This window comes from Podarcis filfolensis (genome assembly GCF_964270895.1).
Source record: "Podarcis filfolensis genome assembly, chromosome: 5".
Lineage (NCBI taxonomy): Eukaryota > Metazoa > Chordata > Lepidosauria > Squamata > Lacertidae > Podarcis > Podarcis filfolensis.
In genome coordinates this window covers 29,845,367-29,862,997 of record NC_139608.1, presented here as the reverse complement: position 1 = coordinate 29,862,997, position 17,631 = coordinate 29,845,367, and the positions used below count along the sequence as shown (strand labels likewise).

General features: G+C 42.0%; 1 protein-coding gene across 1 annotated transcript; it reads right to left on the bottom strand.

The window, feature by feature from the left end:
* Positions 1–5,561: 5,561 nt before the first annotated feature.
* Positions 5,562–12,907, bottom strand: LOC310763742 (secretogranin-2-like). The gene is made up of 2 exons (XM_083616391.1): positions 12,791–12,907; positions 5,562–8,086 (listed from the first exon to the last, which is right to left on the bottom strand). Exon 2 carries the CDS (start codon positions 8,070–8,072, stop codon positions 6,222–6,224), a length of 1,851 nt encoding a protein of 616 aa, XP_083472517.1. The 5' UTR covers positions 8,073–8,086; positions 12,791–12,907; the 3' UTR covers positions 5,562–6,221.
* Between the last annotated feature and the right edge of the window lie 4,724 nt (positions 12,908–17,631).

Genomic DNA, 17,631 nt, shown 5'->3' with positions numbered 1-17,631 from the left:
ATCAAATAGAGGACTGCCCTCTGTGAAGAAGGAATGTAAGACAGACAATAGGAATGAAAGAAGTCCTGTTCAGTTGCAGAACTCCATGACCCAGGAAAATGTGCTGGATAATTTTTTTTTAGTAATTCGTTGAACTAAAAGATTCTGCACGTAGAGCTGGATTAAAAGTACATCTGCAAAATTAAAGGTGTTTTGTTTATAGCAGGGAACTAAGGTTGGAGTAGGGATGCGGGTGGCGCTGTGGGTTAAACCACAGAGCCTAGGGCTTGCTGATCAGAAGGTCGGTGGTTCGAATCCCTGCGATGGGGTGAGCTCCCATTGCTCGGTCCCTGCTCCTGCCAACCTAGCAGTTCGAAAGCACGTCAAAGTGCAAGTAGATAAATAGGTACCGCTCCGGCGGGAATGTAAACAGCGTTTCCGTGCGCTGCTCTGGTTCGCCAGAAGCGGCTTAGTCATGCTGACCACATGACCCGGAAGCTGTACGCCGGCTCCCTTGGCCAATAAAGCGAGATGTGCGCCGCAACCCCAGAGTCGGCCACGACTGGACCTAATGGTCAGGGGTCCCTTTACCTTTAGCTTTTAAGGTTGGAGTATTACCCAACTGGTGTCCTTGCACAAGCGTATGGGCTCTTCCTCCAGTAGGAGGTGTCTGCTCATGGAAGAGGGGGGCCATTTTTGACGATTCCTCAGCTAACATTCTTGAACAGATTTTCAAGGGGGGCTGGATGGAAAATTTTGAGGGGTGGAAAGTGGAGAAAAGGTGTGTCTTGTGGTTTGCCCTGCGGCCCCAAAGCTAGCTTGCTTGCTACCCTAGCATGGCTGGTGCACCAATGAGGCAACTTGAGGCATCCTGCCTTGGGCAGCATGCTCCTATTACCCCACCAAGGCATCTATCAGAATCTGTGCTGCTGATGGTGGAAGCACTGGTGGCATATTTGCCTCAGGCCAGGGGTGCCAACTTGAATAAAATATTGTGGGGGCCCAGGTACCGTACGTCCAGCCCTGCATAATCAACACAGTGCACACACACCATTTGAATGGATTCCTGGATGGATTCCAACGTTCTGGGGGCCCAGCTCCCTCAAATATGTTTATTGTGGGGGCCAAAAACCCCACGGCCCCTAGCAGTTGGCTCCTATGCCTCAGGCACCAAAAGGTCCTTGGACCAGCCCCGTGCTGGGGGCTACTGGGTGGAAGGGAAGATGCCTCTGCTGATACAACAGCATCAAGAACCTTACTTAGATATCACCCATTTTCTCATATAAATCGATTTCAGAAACTGAAATAGTGTTTGCGTACTTATGCTTTCTCAGTATGGCTGGGTTCTGGCTGTTTTCCAAAAATTAATAGGAAAGCCATGCCCGATAGGGGCATTTCAAAGTAGCACAGAATTGAGAGAGATACCACACTGTTCTGTCCACTGTCCAATGTTAAAGGCAGAAATGAGGTTGAAAGGAAGACCCCATCTGAGAGACCGCCTGTACAGTTTTATCGGGAATGGAAACAGGTTAACACATCAAAGCCAGTCTCACAGGTTATTCTGGCCCTTCTCGGAGACATCATGAGCAATTACATCATAGCACGGTGGCCAATGAATGATGTAGCCCTGGCTTTGGTGCTTTTCTCCTGCTGCCATGGCAACCTGTTGCTTCAAGGCAGAATCAAAGGATCACAGCAAACGGAGAGAATGCCATGCTAATGAGTTCTGCATTTAAAAAAAAAACACACTAATCCTGTTTAAAATGATAGAAACAGCAACAGGAGAGGAGAGCCAAACAATTGCACACAAAAGGAGAAATGTGTTTCATTCCCTTTATGTAGCACCAATGCTCTATCCCCAGTGTAAGGCATCATATCCCAGGACTGTACATTTGGGAGACCAGAAAATACAAGTCAGGCATGCAGCAAATGTTGCAGTGTGGGTGCTCCTGTTCAGGGTTCCAGCTAGCCAGTCATGCCTTCTTTCAGAATACTTAAATACTTACTCCCTCCCCTTACCCCTCTCCTTTGGTTTTCCAGTCCTACCTCCCAACAGACACTCAGCAGTGTTGGTCCTCACTTAGACATTTTGAGGGTGACATATAGGGTCGCTTTTCCAAAAATTCAACCTTAGGGTTTGCTGATGCCCCCCTCTTGGATGTGGGTGGCCCCATTTTTGGTTGCATAAGGAGTGACTCTTGGAGAAAGGGCTCAATGTATAGGATGCAAGGCGCAAAACTCTGGTGTGTGGCTTGACTAACATAGAAGATTTAATGGGCTTATGCCATGTCACTTTTTGAATACTATCACCAAGTGTGACCAGCTTGTAAGTGGTCCAGCTTGTGGTGACCAGCTTGTAAGAGAGACTAGAATGGTCACCACATCCTTGGCCTTTATTTAGAGAGATCCATCGATGAGGGCAAATGATAAGAAATCTGTTTAAACAAGGCTGCATTAAGAAATCGGGACAGCTGGTTAGATTTCAGTAGGGGAAATGCAGGATACATTGTCCTTTTTGTTATTTCCTGTTAAATGTGCAGTGCTTTATGTTTGACAAGTAAGTACGCAATGGATAAAAACAGAATCTGAGGGGAATTTGTCGCCGTCATCCCCCCACCACACACAACCTGCTGCCTCTGAATCTTCAGAGATAAAAGACTATCTTTGCTTCTAAACCAGCCAAGAGATAGCCAGGACATTTACTTCATCGTGTATGCTTAACCAGTTTTGATGACATTTTAATGACACATTGAGGGCAAGCTAATAATCAACCCAACTCTTCTGCTAAAAGTTTTTTAGGAGTCTGAGCTGAAAAATTTCAGAAATGATGACCAACTGATATTGATTTAGGCAGCAGCACAAACTCTGTGGAAAACATTGTGAAACTGTGTTAGCCAATGAGCATTCAATGATTAATAGTTTGATAGGTGTGCTGATGTTCTTCTGAGTCAGAGCAGACCCTCTGAAATCAATGTCTGAGTGTAACTTTGTGAGCTACAACCCTATTTGGTTACGAGCTATAAAGGGAGAATTGAAAACTTAGGCTGACAGTGCAGTTCTACTCAGAAGTATGCCCTTTAGCAGTGTTTCCCAAACTTGGGTCTCCAGCTGTTTTTGGACTACAACTCCCATCATCCCTAGCTAGCCGGACCAAAGGGATGATGGGAATTGTAGTCCAAAAACAGCTGGAGACTCACATTTGGGAAGTCCTGCCCTATAGAATTCAATGAGACTTACTCCCAGCATAGTTAGGCATGCTAACAGGAGTTGTATGCCAAAATATTTACAGTATTTTTTGCTCTATAAGACTCACTTTTTCCCTCCTAAAAAGTAAGAGGAAATGTGTGTGTGTCTTATGGAGCGAATGCAGGCTGCGCAGCTATCCCAGAAGCCAGAACAGCAAGAGGGATCACTGCTTTCGCTGCGCAGCGATCCCTCTTGTTGTTCTGGCTTCTGAGATTCAGAATATTTTTTTCTTGTTTTCGTCCTCCAAAAACTAGGTGTGTCTTGTGGTCTGGTGCATCTTATAGAGTGAAAAATACGGTATTTGCTTGGTTCTTAAAATTACATCTATAGCCCACCTTTCTTCCATCACAAGCTGTATACACACCATACTTCCCTTGATAGCTGAGGTCTCCTGATGGGGCACTTCTGGTGGTTCCACATGCCTCCCTGACGTTCTTCTGACCTTTATTAGGGGCTAAGCCTTTAATGTGGCAGGCCCTACCCTGTGGAACTCCTTGCCAATGGGTTTGGCAGGAGGCATCCCTGCTCATTTTTAGATGTCTTCTAAAAACTGCATTATTCAGGCAGGCAGGCATTTCAAAATTGAGGCTCTCTGCCAACCAGCTTTTGCTCATTTGGGTTTTTTATTTATTGTAATACTATGTTTTTAGTCTGCATACCACCTTGTGATATTTTATATGAAAGCGCAGTCTATAGATAGTTAAATAAGTCAACCACACTGAAAGCACACATATATGGCAATGAATACCGGGAACTAACGTTTGTTAAGGGTACTGGGGACTGCTGTTCTTTGAGGGATAAACTACAGTCACCATGATCCTTTGGGGTTGCTTTAAATGTGCTTCAAATGTATTGTGTGTGCATAGCCATGGAGCCCAAAGCAGTGCACAAGAGCTTCTTAGTTTCAGCAAGGTGGTGATTTGTGTACTTTCAGACCATTTTCTGGAACCATATCTTGTGAACATCGGGGGGGGGGAGGGAACAGGTTGGGAAAGGCTGCTGTACACACTCCTTTCTGTTGTATAACATGGAGAGGCATGATGCCTTTGGAAATGGCTGTGGAACGCCCTTCCTTGAAGACTCGTGCCTTGAAGACTCATTTGCTCACTTTGCTTTTCTTTAGCAGTGCTCTTGCGCCGTTGATTCCTGAGACTTGGCAGTTCCTTACAAGTATGAATTCTCACACTTTTCCCACTCAGGTGTATTCGACGGGATCTCGATCTTGGTTGATCTTCATCTTCTGGGGAAACTGTACCCCAAAGGGTATGCATTAAGAAATGCTTAAACAACAAATGAATACACTTGTGCCCTGATTTTGAAGAAGTCCCCATTGACTTCACTGAAACCTCCACTTTCTCAGCATCCTTGAAAAACTAGTTATTACTCTTTAAAGAACCAGGACCTTCCCCACCCCCCACCCCTTTCAGTAGTATAACACTGAAAATAACCGATTGAAAACAGAAAACATACTTGAGAGCAAAAATGCTTCTTTTAGCATGACTCCATAGCCATCCATTCACAAAACTATAGTGCCTGAATTTAAGTCAAGGAATCAAATGGTCCTAAAGACCCTATTTATATGTTGCATTGATTTATTCCTCCTCCCTCCCTGGTCATACACTATGTGATTCTGATTCAGATATATGTGTGTGCCCAGATGGATAAATGTATCCTCACATCTATTAAAATGGAAAGAGGGCCTATTGCAGACATGGAGCCTTCTGAAACAAGGTCAGTGACTACAATCCCAAAGGCCATGTTGCCCAAAGGCTCAAAACTACTTTAACTCACGTGAGTGAGCCAGCCAGGAAAGACTCTGCAGATGTTCTTAGATGGACCCATAGTTCTCTCTTGCATTGATTTTGGGATACTGAACAGCATATTTAGAGTCTGAGCATTACTCCCAAGGAAGGCAATGGGAAAACTGACTTTAAGTGAACTGACCAGTAAAGGTTGTTAATCAATCACATCTCATAGAACTGGATCTTTTTCAATGACCCAATCTCTACTGGGAGAATTTCAAGCTATAGAAGAGCAAAGTTCCAAAATTTTTACCCTCTTATCCAGAGACACTTATCTAACAAACAGTATTCCTTTACCAATTTTGTTTGCAATTGTGTGTACACTTACTTGGGACATACTTGCAATTGTGTGTACACACTTGGGACATACTTGCAAGCAAAAATGCACATGACTGGGCTACACATTTCTTTTTGGGACCAGCAGAACACTCTATAGGTAACTCAAAGTAAAACACAGTCTATTGTCCAGAAATAATATTTATTCATCAACCATAAAACACAGAATAGAAAAAGCTTTATAAATAAAACTATATATATTATATATATAATATGCTTTATTTTTATTCAGTACTCCACAAAAACACTACACACAATAACAAAATATTTCAATTCATTTAAAAAACCTCATAGAATGCAGTTGTCATTCTGCCATTGTCATGATCTGTTGTGGTCATTGTTTTACATAGTTTCACTTAATTTCATAAATCTGTTTCTTAAAAAAATTGAAGCAATTTGTTACATGACCAAGATTTAGAACATTGAAAGATACCCATAAACAACAGAACAGCTCAGAGGAGTTTACGCAGACTGTTCAATGTCAAATCATGTACCACTGGGACCAGTTGAGACACAGAACTGGGCCACTTTTCGCACCTGCAGGGATCCTCTGGGCATGTTCATTTGCATGAGCAAAACAATGTGTTTGCTGGGAACTCACAGATATCATCTCTAGGAATCTCTGTGATTCCATGTTCCAAAACTTTTATCAGAGATCACAGAGGTAGCTACAGCTGAGGTCCATGAGCTCCCATTTCAGATGTAACATTACTCACGAAAATGCAGGTGCCAGAATTCCTATGTGCATAAAGCAGCTGTGTGTAATGTCTGAACATGCCTCAAATTGTTAAAGAAAGGTAAATCACAACAGAACTGGGGTAGAAGTCAATACAATGAAGAGAAATAATAAGGAGATAACTACATATTTTCCATTGCCCTTTTAGTAATGTGCTCCCTCCCCCTTTCAGACTTTTCCTGGTTTAGATAGTCTAGAACCTTTGCTAGCATATCCTCATCCATATATGGTCTGTTTTGTGTGTCGTCATTCTCTTGGGCCATGGACAGCCTTTTGCTGAGAGACGTCAACTTGTCTGACTCTTGAGTTCCAAGCTGGTTTAGATGTTCTTTGATAGCCTGCTCAAATTGGTCATCTTCTTGCAAGTCATCCTCGGAGGAAAGTGTGAGTGGAATTTGTTTCATCTGACCTGTATTAACCACCTCAGGATATTTTGCCAGCACCTTGGCTAAGTAGTCTGCCAAGTCTTCTTCCTTTTCATTTAGTGATTCCTGTTCCATTTGTCGTCTTTCCAAATGGTTTAACCAAGCAGCTTTGGGAAACTGGTGCCCTTTAGATCTTCCAGGCATGTAGGAAACCCTTGGCAACTCTTGCTTGAGTTGATTTGCCAGATATGATGGTTTCTGACTCCCTACATTTTCAGTCCCCAAAAGATTGATGATATCTTCCACAGTGAGATCTTCTGGTAGATTATCTGGTATCAAATTAAGTCGCTGCTTTCTGTAACCATTCAAAGAGTTCATTTTATTTTTGAATACATCTGAATTGTCTGCATTAATTTCAGGGATGTCATCAACATCTTCTGGGAGTTCAAGCTCTTGCTCTTTTTCACTCTGTTTATCACCAGCTCTCAGCATCTCAATTAAATCCTCAGGTGGGATTTGTAAATTCCTTGAAATTTCTATTAACTGATAAATAGCCTGAGGATCAAGTTGCTTTCCAGAATATCTGGCGCCCCTTTTGTCTTCATTTTGCCTGAATCTTGAGTTGTCATTTCCGGCACTGCTTATCATCTTTTTCAAATAATAATCCATCAGCTGTGAAACATCCTCTGACACTTGATCTTTGTCCTCTCTTTTCATCTCATCCTCCAGGATGCTGGACCTCTTTGCTTCGTCATCCATCTCCTCTTCATTTTTCTCAATTTGTTCCTTACTGTCTCTGATCTCTTCCTGGGTTTGACTTTCCACTTTTTCCTCTATTGGGTTCCAGTCTTCTCCTCCCACCACATCTTCGTAGGCAAGGTTGTTTCCTTTATAGGCATCATCTTCATCATCAGCATAGAGTTTCTGTTCCTCATCAAACCTCCCCTTTTTTAGGTTACTTGGCCCCATCATCTTCCCCAGCTCCTGAAACACTGATTCTAAGGTAGCTAGACTTTGAGGTGTGTACTGCTCTTCCACTATTTCATTTGTCCGCTTATAAGGGCTGTCTCTTGAATTTTCTTCTAAGTAGACATGTGGTATCTTAGAATGTTTGTGCCGTGTCTCAGGCCAGGTGCGGTCATCATAATCATCAGTCATTCCATCTTGGAAGATGTTATCTGAACTCATGGGGTAGAATTTACCTTCTTTCAGGGTTCCCTTTGATTCTTTTTCTCCTTGCCTTAGTGCTTCCAACATGGCCTTAGCCCACTGTGACTCATCTTCTGATAAAGATTCTCTTAGATTGTCCGACAGGTAGTTCTGATCTTTGCTTTCCTTTGGCTGCAGAGCAAATGGGACACTTTGATAGGAGCTATCATCTGGGCTTGTTTCTCCATTGCTGGCTTGTTTTCTGAGGTTTTCTAGGTATTCCAGCGCTTTGATCATATCTGGGCTTGGAAGCCTTTGCAAGTTTTTCATCAGGTAGTCTGGATCTTTCTGGATGTTTTGGTAACGTTGAAATGAAGCAGCACTGGCAGAACAGATCAGGGCAGAAAGCAGAGCAAGAGGCAAGACTGTAGCAAGCCTTGAGGTTTTAGCATCGGCCATGTTTGAAATGTTCCCTTAAAATAAAATAAAAAAATGAAAATTAACACACAAAAGTTTGGACATTGTCTAAGCTCATAGGAATGAAAATTTTACATATAATCTCTAGAAAACATCAGGATTTTAGGGATGTATTAAACACAATAGGCCATATTCAATGCTAGCCTATTCAAAGTAGACCCGTTGAAATTAATGGACATGGCTAAGTTAGCTCTATTAATTTCAGTTGGGTATCCTCTGAGTATAACTTAGAATAGAACTTCTGTAGCTAAGTCGTTGTATCCAACACTCTGTGCATGGAGTTCCATTTGCACAATGGGACTTTTTATTCCTCTCCTATGCCCACATCAAAGTATGTTCTGGGTGGTTCCCCAAGCCACTGGAGAAGATCTTAAGGGTATGCAAGGGGCTGTGGGGAGGAAGAAGGGGAAGTCCCATATGGAGTCTGTTGTGTGTGCAGATGCTGTGGACAAAATCCAATGCTGACCACTTCTTGTGCAACAGAAATCGTCTTATGCAAGGGGACTTCTAGTTTCCCATCTCCAGCCTACAGCCCTTCATATGCCCCCCATAACCTGCAATGGAGGGTGCCACAAGTCCCTGGAGCAGATTCTGAGGAGTGCAGGAGGCTGCAGTGTGGAAGAGAATTCCTAGGGAATGAGCTATTGCCTTTGTGCTACACTGGATCTCACCCCATAAGTCAATATTCTCCAATCTGATCCCCTCCGGATACTTTGGACCACAACTCCCTTTAGTCCTGTCCGGCATGGCCAATGGTCATTGGTGAAGGGAAGTGTAGTTCAAAGCGTCTGCAGGGGGAAAGGTTGGGAAAAGATTCAGTAAACTAGAGGACACCAACCTTTTTCAGCCCATGGACACATTTGCAAACTGGGGAAACTGTTATAGGCCACTGTAATATACACCACAACCAAGAACACACCATAACTTATTTTCTGTCTACAACAGAATACTTCATTCATGCCCAATTCCAGAGGTGGAAGAGATGGTAGAAGGAGACTATGGGCACTTCATAAGCATTTCCCTATAAAGTAGTTATAACTACATTCTAATCATAGATTCTAAGCCTTGGGCAGGGGCTCTGCTATTCTATTTATTGTGCATCATCTCCAATAAAGGTACGTACAATAACTTAATAGGTTCGCAAGTACCTGGCTATCTCAGACCAGTTTGAAAACTGCCTAATGGTTTGAGGCAGCTCTTTGATTAGTCGTTTAATCAAAATAGAAATTACTTCATAAAGTATCTGTATATGAAAATCAGAATTGCATCCATTGTAGAAATGAGAAGGTCTCTGTTCAGCTGAGGTCCTGACAACTGTTGGTCTTTTTCACCGCGTACAGTTTTATAGAGCATTATGTTCTGCTGATTCACTCCGTTCAAATGACACAACTTTGCAGAAGAGAACCGACTCAAAATGGACTACTATAGTGGAAGCAATAGAACCAGGATTCCAAAACTGCAGGGTGATTTTTGTTTGAAATATTGCAGTTTATTCCTATTAATGACTGTCTCTCTTTTTTTCTTATTTCTTAATGAATTCAAATGGAAGAATTACAGAGAGGAAGCGATGAGGCAGTTAAAATGGTTTTTCTGCAGCAATATCATCAGGGGGCTTGAGAGGCTAAAGCACAGATTGGCAACCTATAAACTAAATGCCATATGTGCCTCTCCAGCTCCTTGGGTATGCCCTTCCCCCTGAAAGCCAAGGGAGGGAGGAGGGAGGGAGTGAATGGATGATAAATGAATGGAAGGGTGAGATGTGTGTGAAGCAATGAATGGATGATGCATGAATGAAGGGGTGTGGGGGAGAGAGGGAGAAAGAGGGAGAGGGAGAAGGTAAGAAAGGAAGAGAGATAAGGTATGTCCCATTCACTTCTTATTTCAGCACTACCTCCTTCTTTCCTTTCCAACAGCCTGTGTGGCCCCCAACCTAGGGAACCCCCCACTCCAAAAGGTTTTGTGTAAACCTGGAGGATTATTGCTTTTTGAAAATGTGCTTCCAAGCTAAATTGAACTTTGGAAAATGTCCTCCATAATATTGCACCAGGTACATGCTTTTATTGATGCTTAATTTTTTTAAAAAAATATTTGATAGACTATCAGAACAGACCAAAATCCTTTACTGTTTCTTTATGTTTGCAGAATAATCCTATACATGTCTGCTCAGAAATCAGTCCCAATGAGTTCAATGAGGCTTACTTCTAGATAATTGGGTATTGGATAGCAGTCTATAGCTCACTGATTTCCAATGCCTTGAATGAACATTTTTGCTGGGTTATGTATATCATTTTGTTGGTAGTAAACAAGAATTCATCTCTGTCAGTCTGTGCATAGTAAGGTGACACACACACACACACATACACAAACCCGTTTACATCATAAGGGCTATAATACAGCGCATAGTAAATATAATTCTAAGCCTATAACATTATTGATCAGGTGTTTTTGCTTATTTGGCATTTTATCCTTCTGTCTATGAAAGTGGGTAGCAAGCAGTAGCATCCATTGGATATTATATAGTAAGGCTGTGGCTGGAGTAGGGGTTGATTTCTAAAACAACAGATTTAGAGCACTCTGACCGCATGAAAATAATGCTGTCTGATCTAGAAGCCCTTCAGCCCAATCCCTGATTTGGGGGAATTCAGTGGTGAAGAGATGAACTGGCAAAAGACATGTTTATCTGTTCCTACTTAATATATTCTATGAAAACACATAAGCAAATTAAGCCCTGAGTATAGGCTTTGCCTATACTGTTCTCAAAGACTTGAAATAGATTTTTCATGCATGCACACTGTGCTGTGTTTAGATCATTTCTCCAGGCTACAAGGGCACTATTCAAGTTCCCTATGCAATTAAAATCTGGCTGAAGGAAATATAGGTTCTCTAATATATTATTTTCTCTCTCTTTCAGGTAACAAACAATCCAAGGTAAAGCAAAACTATACCAGACATAAAACCATAGCTCAGTGCTACAGCATCTGCTTTGCATGCAAAAGGTCCCAGGTTTGATTCCTGGTGTGTCCAGGCAGGGATGGGAAATACTTTTCCATGAAACTCTGGAGAGCTGCTGCCAGTCAGTGCAGACAGTACTGAGCTAGATGGACCAATAGCCTGGCTCTGCATGAGGCAGCGTCCTATGTCTTTGCTTAATTCATATTTTTCAGTTCATTCATTTCCCCCTTTCCTTTGTACTCTGTAAAATATCCTGCTGATATGCCTGTGATTCATGAGATGGAAAAATCCCTAATGCCTGTACACACCCACTGCTCTGAGTAGAAAATTACAGTTGATTTGTTATGCCAGTCAAGAAAGCTTCTTTTTCCTTCTTCTTCTTCTTTTGCAACACAGTATGAAATAATTTCACATACTGGGGTAATTGAAGTACCACCGTGTTCCACAGAATTGCCTTGTTTCCTCCCAGCTGCACCACAAATGAGAACTTTGAATACCCCCCAACTGCTACCTAATAATTTGTTAATTTTCAAGACTGGACGTAGAGGAAAACAGTGATTGAAATGCAATTCACAGTGCCCTTAAGAGAATGGGAAATACTTTTATTCTGTTACAGCTGTTTTTCAGTGCAACAGCAGACATACACAGGTGGCTATTAGATAGCAATTTAACCAGAATTTTACCAAGTCATGAGAAGCATCTTAGAATCATTTCTCTTTTTTTGCTTTCTTTCCAAATATTGAATTCTTATCATTGACTCTGTCTTACCTTGCACTCTGGACCATAAAACTTTGTACTTTAACTGTAAATTACCTTTTTTTTCTAGTTCCCTGATAAAACTTAAACTTTTAAGCTCCAAATAAAAGAAAATCAGAGTATACTGAAAATTAATATTTTTAACAATTGCATATTTTCTATGCTACCTCAGGATATGATTTTGTTCCAAATAGAACACATTTTTTAATATAAATAGGAAATGATAGGAAAAGGGTGTTTCAGCTGTTTTTGCATGGCAGCTGAATTATTTTCCAGTTTACTGCTTCCTGTGAATTGACATTGCATTCAGGCACAATGGGAATATTTCCTAATTACTGTTTATTTTGAAACCCTGCAGTTTGCTTGTAATTCACATTGCATTTATGGAGTACAAATCTACTGTCACTGAATCAAACCCCCATTTCATTGCTCATTATGAAGCAAAAGCAGTTTCCCTTAAAGCATTTGAAGAGATCCAGTGAGCCCATCTTAACCATGAACATTTTACACTTTCACTTTAATCAGAAAGAACCCTGATCTTCTAGAGGAGAAGAGCAAAACCTTATTTGCTGGTGTTTGTAGTTCTCCTTAAATTCACTACTGCTCTTTAGAAGCATATAGCTTCATGCACATGTTGATAATGTACTAAGAGCATGTGAAATTACCAAAATCACCTTTCTAGGATATTGCCATAGTATAATTGGTTTGCATAGTAATTGTGTAGAATCAACCTTTTCCAGGGCTTTTGGCTGTTATTATTTTTAGTATCCATTATCAGGTGCAAAGTAAATGTTCTTAAATTGCCCAGTAAAACCGTGTTTTTGTGCTACTTAAGTGAAGTGCATCAGGTGGCAATTTCAGACGTTTCCTGGCTATGCTATCCCCCTCCCACCCCGCCTGATCCTTGCAGTGGAAACTGTATATGCATAGAGAGTGTGTGCATTTGGTCTCCCATTCTGTTTGTCAATTAAAGAGAAAGTAGGTCTGCTTACCTGTGTGCAGAGACAATTTAAAGCATGGTCTTCGTTATCTGTCCGCGGCAAGTTTATGGACTGTTTTCAGCACCCGGACAGCTCCCTTCGCTTATAGTGTGCGTCACCTGACTCTCCACTGCCATACTGACGTCACCCCAGTCGGTCACGGGGGGGGGAGCGCAGCTGAGCTGTTCAGAAAGAATGCTACAGAATTAGCTTCGTTTGGGGTGTTTTGCACAGGTTTCCATTGTACGTTTACGCCACCTGCCTTCCTCTAAGAAGAACTACATTCCTCTTTGCAGTTTACGCAGCCAGTGAAATCCTCCTTAGACAAACGAATAATTACACCTGTCGGATAGGTGCCAGTTCATAGACTCCTCTGTAGACTCTTTCTTTGGGATTGAATCGGATTTTACTATTACTGCTATTTTGAAATCTACGTTTGAGAAAGTGAACCGAAGGCCACGAAAGCTTATAGCACAATAAATTTACTAATCTTTACGGTGCCAGCAGACTCTTATTAGGGTGGGTGTGTGTGTGAAGGTTTTCAAATGCAGGGTGAACTTATGATGGAGGGATTCCCAGTTAAAAATCATAATGGCACCTTAAATGAGAGATGCAATGTCATCTATAAATTCTATATCCCTAAAGCAAGTGCTGTATTTTTGTCTCATCTTAGTTTCTTAAAACTGCAGGTGAAAACACAAAGAATAAAAATCTCGTGGTGGTTCCTGTGGGAGGAAGGGTGGAATAGAAATTTTAAAAATAAATACAGATCAGTGGGGGCCAGGATCTGTGCACGAATAAAAACAAGCTTTCTTCCTTCTGCTTGAGGGTGGGGAGGGCATTCCTGCTCCTATTCTACTCCTGCCCAAGAAAAAAGGAAGGGAGACATTAATTTCAGGGAGGAAAGGGAAAGATCCCTCAGTGATGTGCAGAAAAGATTATGCATTGTCCCCCACCTTCCTCAGGGAGAATTCTGAGTCATTTATTTTTCAGAGAGAGAGATGCCTCAACTATAAAGGGGTAAATGTTCAAATATGCCAGATGTTCTTCAACAGGTACTATTTAACACTTTAGGCTGAAGCTTATACCAGATGAGGTGCCAGTCACAAAGTTAGCAAATGGCTCTTGAAAAGTGCATAGCAGGGGTGAGGAAAGCAATCCAAATTGGGACTGCAAAGAAAAAACAAGCACACGCTAAAATAGTTGTACAATACTAGCAGTGACCTCTGGTCTTGCTGTCTTCCTCATGGGCTAAGACAGGAGCACAGTGTAATATGTATCATCCTGTTTTTTCCTTTCCCAAGAGATTAGAATGCTCTTTATTCTTAATATCTCTTCCATCCTAGGTGGGTTTTATCCAGACCTGAAAATCCACATAGTGCTCCAGAGGGCAGGAGTAGAATTAGTGGGTGAAAATGGCAAGGAAGCAGATTTTGGCTAAGCATTAGGAAATACTTTCTTATGGCAAGAGCTGTTCAACACTGGAATGGGTGGCCCTAGGAACTGCTAGGGGCCTCTTCTCTGGCAGTACTTAAGGAGAGGATGGACAGCCATCTGCCAGGAATTCTGCACTTGCATCCTGCATGGCAGATCCTGAATTGAGCAGAGCGTTGAAGTACTGTAGATGACCTCCAAAGTCCCTTCCAACTTTGTGGTTCCAAGAAAATCTCTTGCACCAAGCGAGGGAAAATACCTTTTGTCATTAACAGATGTGCCCAGATTACAGCATTCCATGTGCACTCTGACTGACGTGAAAATTATTAAAATGTGCCTGCATCCTGCCTGATGACTTCTTTATTCTCCTCCACTTGCAAAATACATTTTTCTTGACAATTTTGACCTTTTGCAAAAAAATAAATAAATCAAAAACGTGGCTGAATCTTCCTTCCAATTCAATCAGTGTTAGGAAATTAAATTGATGCTAGACACAGTAAAGTGTACTGCGAACACATTAAACTTTTAAGCTTTTATATGCCAGTCTGTTCTTTACATTATGTGTGAGGTCTCTTCCATCTCAAGAAGGACAGAAGGAAATTGTGATATTATTTTGCCTTTCCACAAACGGTGGCATGGAATATAGACAGAACCAAGTTCTCCAAGTGGGCTACAAATTCAATGCCTTTGGTGTCTGCCCTGCTCTGCAATTGTTCCAGACGCTGCCAAATGATCTCCAAGAACCTGAAACTGCAGTGAAGCGCAAAGAAACTTGTAGGAGAAAGTAGAATGTGATCCAGTGGAATGTTCTTGGAAAGAGATCACAATAAGGGGAGTTTCTCTTGGTTCAAAATGCTTGGAAAGCACCTCGCAGCTCCCAGTTTTGATGGCTGAAAACAGCAGCTTGAATAGTTCTGCTCTAGCAGACTCCCACACAAGAGGGATTGATGGATGTGAGACTCGGGTTGCCTCTGTTGAAATCATCTTTCTTTCCCACCATTTACTGTCATTATGCCTATTTTCTTCTTAAGTCCCTGCCTTGCTGGCTCCTTCACATAAATCAGCTTTGAGTACATTCTGGTCCCCATAGCAGAGGCTTCCCTCTCCCAACTCTTGTTTCCTCTTTCATTTCATCTGAGTCCTTCCCTCTCCACTTGACCCAAGCTTCTCTGCTATCGTGCGGTTTCCTTTCTCTTTTCTGTTCCTGCCTTTGAGCCATCTGGCATTCCTATCGATGAATGAGACTGCATAAACCATTTGTGGGCATGCCTGTTTACTTGGAAATCTGTCTCTTTGTGTGTTCACTGAGGGTTAGTCCCAAGAAAGTGTGCATAAGGATTCCAGCTCCAAACTCTAAAGCCAGGGGATCCCCTAAATCCTGTATTAAATAGAAGGAACTGCACTTGCTGCCAGTATGCTACTGAGCCCTCTTCAAGTTGACATATAGGTTTATAAAGTCCTATACATTTCAGGTTTTGAATTATGGTGTTGGAAGAGACTCTTGAGAGTCCCACGGACTGCAAGAAGATCAGACCTATCCATTCTGAAAGAAATCAGCCCTGAGTGCTCACTGGAAGGACAGATCGTGAAGCTGAGGCTCCAATACTTTGGCCACCTCATGAGAAGAGAAGACTCCCTGGAAAAGATCCTGATGCTGGGAAAGATGGAGGGCACAAGGAGAAGGGGATGACAGAGGATGAGATGGTTGGACAGTGTTCTCAAAGCTACGAACATGAGTTTGACCAAACTGCGGGAGGCAGTGGAAGACAGGAGTGCCTGGCGTGCTCTGGTCCATGGGGTCATGAAGAGTCGGACACGACTCAACAACTAAACAACAACAACATACATTTCAGGACTCTCCTTCCTTGGAGGTTCTAAGTTGGATGGCCATCTGTCATGGATGCTTTAGCTGGGATTCCTGCATTGCTGGGGGTTGGACTAGATGGCCCCTGGGTCCCTTCCAATTCTAAGATTCTATGATTCTATGAATACCTGCTCCCGTATAGACCAGTCCAATTTCATTAAGATGAAGCTCACCATGTGATGATGCAAGGGAGAGCCTTCTTGGTGGTGGCCCCCAAGCTTTGGAGCTCTCTTCCCTCTAAGATGAGCATTGAAAGCTAACTGGGGAAAGTGTTCAGTCAGTGGCAGAGCATCTGCTTTGCATGCAGAAGTTACCAGCTTCAGTCCTTAGCTCCTCCAGGTAGGACTGGGCAAAGACTCCTTATCTGAAACCCCGGAGAGCTGCTGTCAGACAGTGTAGACAATACTGAGCTTCCTCTATTCCTAAGACCTAGTTATTCTCACAGGTCTTTGTGGAGTTTAATGCCACGATGAGTGCTTATTTATTATAATTTTATCTGCACGTGTGTGGGTTTCTTGCTTTGTTTTTAGCTGATTTTCCCATTTGTATTTATTTATTTACTACATTTGCGTCCCACTTTTCCTCCATGAAGCTCATGGTGATGTGCAGCCTTCTCTACCTGCCTCATTTTATGCTGAAGAGGCCAAAGTCCATCTTGGCTGTGAGTCCTGGAAGACCTGCTCCTTGCCTTGCAAGCCTTTCTCCACCTGGCTGGGAGGGCGGAGCCCGGACTGACTCCAACTACAAAACCTGAGTCTACTGAACAGACTCTTGCACTGTTCAGGGTTTTTCATTGCTGTTATTGATATTGTTATATATATTTTTGGTATCGTTTTTTGCTCTTATTACAATTTACATGGAAATTGTTCAGTTTGGTTGTGTACTTTTTGATGTGTTTTATTTATTGTTTATTACTAATTTCGTTATGTTTGTAATTGTGTAAATCTTGTCCTGCTGTAAGCTGCCTTGTGCAATGTTTTTTACATACAAGTAAAATGATGATGATGATCTTCACAACAATCCCGTGAGGTAGGTTGGGCTGAGGGATGGTGATGGACCCAAGGCCACACAGTGAGCTTCCCATCTGAACTGCTGGTCTCCCAGTTCCCACACTCTAACCACTACACCACACTGCTTCTGGCTTGCAATTTTAATTGTAATTCTTTCTGCAGCTGAATTTGCAGTGAAGAGGGTTTAAGGAAGGTTTTATAATGTTTATGAAATATTACAGCCATTATAAATGAGTGCATGAGAAGGAAAGTGCTCATGCTAAACATACAAAAATCAATCAAGATATACACAGCGAAGAGTCAGACAGCTGGATAGATAGGGCCATTGTATACAGGTTCTATTAAAAAGGAATTTTCATTTCAGCATGGTAGAATAAGCTAGTGTCAGCTCACTGAAATTATGTAAATGTAATGGTCAAATTCAGAGGATCTGGCAGTTTGTGAATAGTTAATTTCCTGATTTATGTAACGGATGTTGCCCAAGGTTAGTGCTGCTTAAAAATAAACCAAAAGCTGTGGCTCTTATGAAAGAAAATGCATCTATG

Coding starts and splice junctions, on each gene's coding strand:
- LOC310763742 (XM_083616391.1), bottom strand. CDS start 8,072: ATGGCCGATGCTAAAACCTCAAGGCTTGCTACAGTCTTGCCTCTTGCT.